Below are 8543 nucleotides of genomic sequence, written 5' to 3' on the forward strand. Positions count from 1 at the left end.
ATGTATTTGCTACTTTATTATAACATCAACTTAAGTAAAGAGTTTTATGTCAGTACATAACACGACGCGTTGCACCGATAAGGATCCATATCGGTATTCCATTGACTATACGTACAACTGCCTGATGATGGTCTTATGTGACCGAAACATGTAGCAGTATAATGATCAAAAATAAAACTGAATATTTGTTGTGTTGACGGTGGCATAATTCCTATAAACGTATATCTGTAACACAAGACAGGATGCAACCAATGAAGATATATTAATTGAATTCAGTTGATGATTGTAAAGGGTGAGGACTAATCCAACTGCTGACTTTTATCACAAAGCACGGGTCATATTATAATAGTTGTTTGCATTGTTTTAGCAGACATTCTGTATTTTGATCCTATTATAAGAGAAACAGGCCTTCCAGTGGGCTCCAGAGGTGGAGGCCGCTTCCCAAACACTAAAGGGAGCCCTATGTGCTGCCCCTATTCTCGCCTACCCCCAGCCAGGAGAGAGGTTCATCGTAGACACAGATGCGAGTAATGTCGGAATTGGAGGAGTACTCTCTCAGATACAGGACGGACAAGAGCGTGTCATAGCTTACTTCAGCAAGACGCTAAGCAAAGCCGAGAGAAACTACTGCGTCACCCGACGAGAACTACTCGCCATAGTGAGGTCATTGGAACATTTCCACAAGTACCTGTACAGGCAACAGTTCCACCTCCGCATGGACCACTCTGCGCTAACCTGGCTAATGAGCTTCAAGAAGCGCCTACAAGAGTATAACTTTACCTCCGAGCACCGTCAAGGCCGGAAACACAATAACGCCGAAGCTCTCTCAAGGCGACCCTGCCAAGAGCAGTGTACGCACTGCCACAAAGTCGAGAAAAGTGCAGACTTAAAGCAAATACGAGCTATTGCAACCCTACCCGCACCTGGCTGGGACCCGGTTAAACGACCCAGACACAGGGCCTATTCTACAGGAAGTAGAAACCAGATAACGACCTGAGTGGGAAGATATCGCACCGGAGTCCTGCATACAAAAGCTACTGGGCTCAGTGGAAATGGCTCGCTGTGAGAAACGGCATACTAGAGCGCAACTGGGAATCCGCCAGCGGACGATATCAAGTACCCCAGATAATTATTCCTCGGAGCAGGGTAAAGGACATGCTGACCGAGCTACACAGTGGACCGTCAGGAGGCCACTTAAGAGGCCAATAAAACCTTAAATAAGGTTCGGCAGCGGTACTGCTGGCTCCAAGCAAGGAGCGACATCGAAAAATGGTGCCGACAGTGCGACATCTGCGCAGCCAGCCGTGGCCCACGGACCAGAAACAGGGGCAAAATGCAACAGTACAATGTCAGGGCCCCGTTCGAAAGGATAGCAATAGATGTAGCTGGACCCTTCCCGCTGAGCGAACATGGAAACCGATATCTCTTGATCGCAATGGACTATTTCACAAAATAGCCGGAAGCCTACCACATCCCAAACTATGAGGCGTCGACAATAGCGGAAATTCTGGTCACCAACTTCTTCTGCCGCTTCCGCATATCTCGAGAGCTGCATAGTGACCAAGGCCGTAACTTCGAGTCTCGTCTGCTACAAAAAGTTTTGCAACGCCTGGGAGTGAGCAAGATGCGCACAACGCCCCTGCACCCGCGTTCGGACGGCATGGTGGAACGCTACATTAAAACCATCGAGGAACATTTACGGAATGCCGTCGCATCCCACCAGAGGGACTGGGATGAGAGGTTACCTCTCTTCCTCCTAGCTTACAGGGCATACAGTGTAACAATTTTAGCAAGGTAGAAGACGTATATAGCTGAACTATGCAATGTGGAAGAAGGATTATTATATAATAAGTTGTATTTAAGACGGAAATAGATGTGAAATAAATGATATATTGATGCAACAGGATACTTAAATACAATATTAGGAAAAGAAAACATTGTGTGCATACGTTCTTCTACGACAATTTAAACGCAAGCGTTTCGAAAGAAGTTGAACTGGATCCAGACTTTTCGTCTCATGAGAAATTCTTTCCCAAGCCAAGTCTATTTTGTCCTGCCTAGCATAGCCTGGGTGCTCAATTAACTGCACAAAAACAAAATTAGCAGCTTCGTCAACCTTTCATACAATCTTAAGAAACAAATGGTTCACTGAACCTCGTTTTAGAATAGCTGATGCTAGGAAACCGCGCGGCAACGCAATTGTGAGAAGATTGGCGTGCTCTGTTGTCTGTAATTTGAGCTTCTTAGTCTTCCTGCCGAGTTGCGTTGCAGTTTGCTCAATTTGCGCTGCTCCATTCAATAACATGTGTTGAAATCAGGCTGGTAACAATTCTCGGATATTGCGGTTGCTTTGCAGTTACCAGTTTCCTTGGTGGGTCGTCGCCCTTAGTTTTTCTTGATCTCTTGCTTGAAAAGAACTAATGAAAAAGACTGACAGGGCCTTAGTGCCGTCTTATCTTATAACCATAAACTATTTTCCGGCTTCATACAATTGCGACAAACCCAATGACAGCCGTTTCGAAAAATTTGCGTAAGCCTGTTAAAATATCTGCAATTCTAAATAAGCTGTCACGTGAGCGAGGGTGAGGGGCGGGTATAAAGCGTTGAGAGCACGGTACTCTCCAGCACCACCGCAACTTTTCACTCTACTGCAGGCATGTCAAACTCAACTTGTATAGAGGGCCACCTCAGCCCTATAAATAATAGTCCAGGGCTGCACTTAAAAATAGAAATATATATTAGATTTTGATACTCGTCGTTGATAATTTAATATTCAATTATAACCTTTATACGTTCATCACAATGTAACATCAGCACCTGTCGCTGTGTGAAAATGAACTAAATGACAATGCACAAGAGACTACCGGTCTAGTAGGAAGGTATATCTTGTCTCAATGGTCATAAAAGTTTAAGTTTGCTAGCAGCCCATTAGACAATGGCTGCGGGTTGCAAGCTAGTTTTGAAGGTAGAAATCCCTCGCACTTGTCTGTCAGTTGCCACCCTCCTTGCCTTCTTACTACGCCTCCAAAAGGGATTCTTGGAAATACTTGGGGTGGTGAGGCTGTGCGGATTTTAGTACATTAACCTTCTGAAATACAATAGTTTGTCCTTCACGAACTTTACAAACCGTTAGTTGGACAAACCCTTCTGCAATTCTCAGAATACTTTTCCTGCAGCCTGCTAATTTATGTCTGCGTGAGACTTCTTGTCTTCTGGTCTGTTGGAAAATTGTCTTTACAAAAAATATTTCTACTAAAATTTTAATATTGATTTTAATATCAATTAGCTCTAAAAGTTGAGGGGCCGCACTTTGTGGCTACGGGGGCCGCATGTTTGACACGGCTGCTCTACTGGGACATTCTGAAGGCAGAAGAGATAGATGTTGACCGAGATCCTCCGCGAAGGTTCAGAAATATTCTGCGTGGGAAGAAAATTGAGTGGAATTGGTGTGGTGAGTCCGTCTGAACTCAGAAGCGGCGTGCAGCGTTCGTATGAGGTGAAGCAGTAAGATGATAATCTTAATAATGAGTCACATAGCGTCAGATGAAATTTAATGAATATGAAAAGACAGTGTAGCGGTATTAAGTCAAGACGCGGTTAACAACGTCAGAACTGTAATTAACCAACTGTAAATAGTCAATCGAAAACAAGATAAACATAACAACTGGTGTCAAAGGTCGGATAGAGAGATAAAAATTTTACAAGCGATTTCGGAACGGTTAGAAACTAAAACTGGGCATGATTTGCAGCCAACACGAACTGGATTGTCAAGAATAACTTAATAAGTACGTAATCGCCGGCTAAGACAAATTGTAAGAAGAACTTAAAAAGACGAATGACGACACAGGTGCGAGCAACGTGGTGATGTCAGGTCCTAGCTTCCAGTAGCAAGATTTCATTCGAAGTTGATAGAAACTACTGGGTAACTGGAAGGGCGTTACTGGTTGTTCCGAAGACTTCTATCACTTCCACCAAGAGCCAAGAGCACCTCTATGGACACATGCATACAGATAAATTCGAACTGACCCAACTTTCAGTCACGCGCTCACTGCAAGAGAGTCGAACGAGAATCTGGCAACTCCGAGGTACGAGTTATCGTTGCTACTGCCGCGTATGGCTGGGACATTGCCCCCCCCCCCCCCCCCCCTCAGGAACGAGCAACTGAATGGCAATGTCATGGGGCCGATTCTGCGGGACGTAGAGGCTGGGGAGCGTTCAGAGTAAAAGGAAAATTCCGACGGCAGTCTCATCTACAAGGGTTTCTGGGCTCAGTAGAGCTTCCTGGTGGTTAGAAACAGCGTGCTGGGCCGTCCATGGGAGTCATCCGATGGGGTATTAGACAAATCCAAATACTTCTGTATGTAAAATAATATAAACTCCGTCGTAAATGTAACATTTTATTGTAGTTCCTGTCCCCCTTCTTTCACACTACATGTTTCGGCCGCAACCGGCCATCGTCAGGGGTATTTCGCTTCACGTAGCTGTCACACTGCACTCAATATTAACATTTAAACTCCAGATTTCCAATTGTTCATTGCTCTGTCGTCAATCGGCACCCGATATTCCAGAACTCTCCTTGTCGATTTTGCCAGTTATGTTAAAATCTTTATTAATATTCACGCGTCGATTGATTTAAAATTTTAAATTCTCAATTTAGCTTTATTATTTTAATTTAAATTTAGACTTAAAATCAAAATCACAGAAATACCTGCTCTATGCTTATATGTGCTGCAGCGGCTACCTCTTGCTTTCAGCACAACTCGCGTATTATTTTGTGCAGGTTCTCTGTGTGCGTGCAGTGATTTTCTTTAATACGTGTGGCACGCACACAGAGAAATGCGGGCTTTCAGCTTAGTCAGCGTCGTCTTGTAGCGTTCAGAATTGACAGTCTCACCAGGCTCAAGGAAATCCAACAAAATCACACCCCACCTATCCCAAAAGACCGTGCACATCACTTTCCTTGCCGATGGCTGTGTCTTGAACGTCTTCTTTTCTTGGGGAATCCGGATGTCACGACTCCATGGACTGTCTTTTGGATTCCAGCTCGTTGTGGTGACACCACGTCTTATCTCTGGTGACAGTGTCTTCCAGAAACTTGTCACTTTCAGCCTCAAACTGGTGCAGCAGGTCCTGACAGACTTCCATTCGATGAGTTTTTGGTCCTGTATAAGCATCCGTGGGACCCACCTGGAACAAACTTTGCGATAATCCAGCTTCCCCAACATCGTTTCCAAAGCGTTACAGCCGATTTTAAGCCGTGCACACAGTTCCCTGGTCGTTATCCGCCGATCTGTAGGGATGAGCTGATCGAGGCGCTGTTCATTGTGAGGAGTGGCAGCTGAGCAGGGACGCCCAGGGCGCGTCTTATCGTGCACTTCACTTTCGCCGCTGTTGAAACGCACTACCCACCGCCTCACTGTGCTGACATCCACTACATCGTCTCCGTACACCTTTAGCAAGCGTCGATGGATGTTAATGGATGCAATTTCTTCGGCAGTGAGAAATTCAATAACACATCTCTGTTTCGTACGCACGTCTATGTCAAACGCCATTTTGGTAGACTGCTCTTCTGTCGCTATCTGTCACACGACAGCCAAACTAACAGTACATTGGCGGGAAGGTTCAACATTTACTACAACACCACCAACATCCAGAGATCCATGTATTCTTAATCCCGGCACGGGATAGCGGAAGGTATCTGTTTTATGCTCCCGCTGCTTTACCCTAGAAGACAGAGCTCCCGGTACCTATTATATAGAGGCTGGATGGACCCCCAGAGCCAGTGTGGATGCCGTGGAGAAGAGATCATATGTCACTCCTGCGCGTAATTGAACCCCGAGCCTCGAACTCATAGCCCAGTTACCATGCCATTTGAGCTATCCCGACTCCCAGCTTAGAAATAATCTACTACAGAAAACAGAAAGCAACTTTATTGTTTTCAGGCTGATAATTTTCATCTGCAATCAATTATGTTTATACACGAGGAAGTGTGAAACATGCAAGAACGCAGGTCTGGAAGATGTGGGGAAGTGAAAAATCTATTACTCTCGCCTCGTGTTGAACCCTGATCCCTTGGCTTTCCAGCCCGCAAACAGTCGCTATAATGGCTGTACTCCAGTTTATAATAAATGCTGAAAGTAACGTGTTGTTTTCTATTCTATTGGGTAAAGAAAAAGTAATGGAAAATAGGCCACAAGCATATGTAGTGAATGCGTGGGTGCACGTATTGATCTGGAGCCGGTCTGACCCATTCTTGGGGATGTGGGTAGAGCTGCGGTATTGATCTCCACTGTCGGAGCCGCTGTCTTGAAGCCCCGACAGTGGTCCAGCAAGCAGTGGTGACAATGGTTGGGATGGATAGGATGGTTAGTGAAGAGGATGCGCAACCACGCATCCCAATGGCAACACCAGGAATACGTCCTATGGTGGACCCTGATGCTTTAGGAGATGTGGACCCGGAGAAGTATCCACAACCTAAAGAATCCACCCACAAGATTCGTGGCCGCTCCGACATCATAGAATTTCTCTGTGGAGCCGTCGACTCCGAACTCTTGACTGTCAAGACGTTTTACTTTTTCTTCTACTCGGCCTTCGGTTCCTTATTCCCGTTAATGGGGGTCTACTTCAAGCAGATGGGCATGAACCCAGGACAGTGTGGTTTGCTGATAGGGTCTCGGCCGTTTGTCGAATTCCTGTCCGCACCCTTTTGGGGCAGTCTTGCTGACAGGTGAGTGAAATGCATTCTTTCAGTCATAAGCAATATTATGGGAAAACAGTGAACACGGCTCCAGGTAAACGTTCTGGCAGAGTAGCGATACGCCGGCTCTAGTGCTTGAAAGTAAAGAAATAAATAAACTTCATATCGCTATAACGGTGCTCAGTGGCGGCTCGTGACCGCCTGAAGAGGTATGAAATTCCAATTACTAGTTTTAAGAAAACAGTGAAATTTTGTATTCTTACTCAAATATTCGTATCGTTAAATTCCGCTTTTTTATATAGTGCCTGCTGCTTAGCAGCTACAAGCTTATTTTGTGTTGATTAGGATATCTTAAACTAAGGCACTACGCCATCTGTAACTTTAGGTTGAACACTTTGCCCCTCTTGGTACACACAACACGGAGGACGAATTTGGACACCTACCGCCCACAGGTCAGTGTGTACGGCAGACAGCTGCTAATAGGCGCTTCAGCGCGTATAAAAGACGCCTGTCTCTATGCAGCCGGTCGGATTAAACTGCCCACATATTTCCCTGGGTTCTTTGATACTTACAGCGACAAATTTTGTGACGCATGGAAAATATCTTTGAATTCAGTTAGACACTTCATCATCTACTTCTTTTCTGTTTAGTACCAGCATTAAAATGATACTCTCCTGCGGGAACATAGAAGAAAAATCAACATCAGCAATGCATTTGTACCATTGTACTTCCTTCATTAGGTTTCTTTACTATAATCGAACATTTCATGAATGAACGTTTAATTTTTCTTCGATCCTCTGGCGTGAAAACAACTTTTAACCCTAGTCATACAGATTTGTCATTCGACCAACAACAATAATACGTAATAAACACGTATAATCACAACAGACACACGCTAACCACATACTCCTTTCAGTCACACAAAATAAGAACACGAGAAACCTAAAATGTTACATGATTTTCTCGCGGTGTGACCGAAACCATTCATTATCTACAGAGGTAAGGGAATACCAGATGTTCACACGAGTGTACGATGCACGAATACTCACAGTATTTTATGAGGACATGTGCTGGCTCAAGTGACAAGTCATCTACCTTGAGAGAGGAAAGCATTACACTTCCTGCGCCACGAACAAGAGGAAATAACCTTAAACGAAAAGTGAGCTGAAGATAGGGTTCGTGAGGGAAGACCCGTCACTACTTGAAACCCAAGGAACATCTCTTCGAAGTTTTTAAAATACTTTCATGCCATACAAAATGTAGATAAATTAGAAAGCCATAAACTATATTCCATACACCACCGGTGAAGCCCGGCCCAGGCCTGTCTTATGGACGGGCCGACCGTGATGATACAACAACAACAACAACAACAACAACAACAATAATAATATTTATTTACATTACTTGTTTACGCGCTGAGCTCAACAGCCAATGGCCAATTACAGAGTTAAACGAATAAAAACTACAGCAATGTAACAGCACAGAACAAAACAAACAAGCAACAACTGTAGATAATAATAGTAATAATGATGATGATGATGATAATAATAATAATTAAAAACAAGCAAAAGAAAACTTGCATACTTATAGATGTATCAGTACCATCGGATAGGAATGTAGTACAAAAAGAAGCAGAGAAGAAATTAAAATATAAAAATTTAAGCATCGAAATTCAGCGAATGTGGAACATGAAATGTTTTGTGATACCAGTAATTATTGGAGCCACGGGTACAGTCACGAGAGGGTTGAGAAAATATTTGGAACTAATTCCTGGAAAGCACTCCATAGATTCACTGCAAAAAACAGCTATCCTGGGAACATCACACATACTACGGAAAGTGCTACA

The 8543-nt window shown here is 44.1% G+C and overlaps 1 protein-coding gene across 2 annotated transcripts in view; it reads left to right on the forward strand.

The window, feature by feature from the left end:
* The first annotated feature begins 6304 nt into the window (after positions 1-6304).
* Positions 6305-8543, forward strand: part of LOC111869520 (major facilitator superfamily domain-containing protein 6) — a 45680-nt gene continuing 43441 nt past the window's right edge. For both annotated transcript variants that reach the window (XM_023861112.2, XM_023861113.2), the window contains exon 1: positions 6305-6727. In XM_023861112.2, coding sequence (XP_023716880.1) covers positions 6345-6727 — 383 coding nt within the window. In that variant the 5' untranslated portion in view covers positions 6305-6344. The remainder of the gene's footprint in view (positions 6728-8543) is intronic.

This window comes from Cryptotermes secundus, unplaced genomic scaffold (assembly GCF_002891405.2).
Source record: "Cryptotermes secundus unplaced genomic scaffold, Csec_1.0 scaffold10, whole genome shotgun sequence".
In the NCBI taxonomy this organism is placed as follows: Eukaryota; Metazoa; Arthropoda; class Insecta; order Blattodea; family Kalotermitidae; genus Cryptotermes; species Cryptotermes secundus.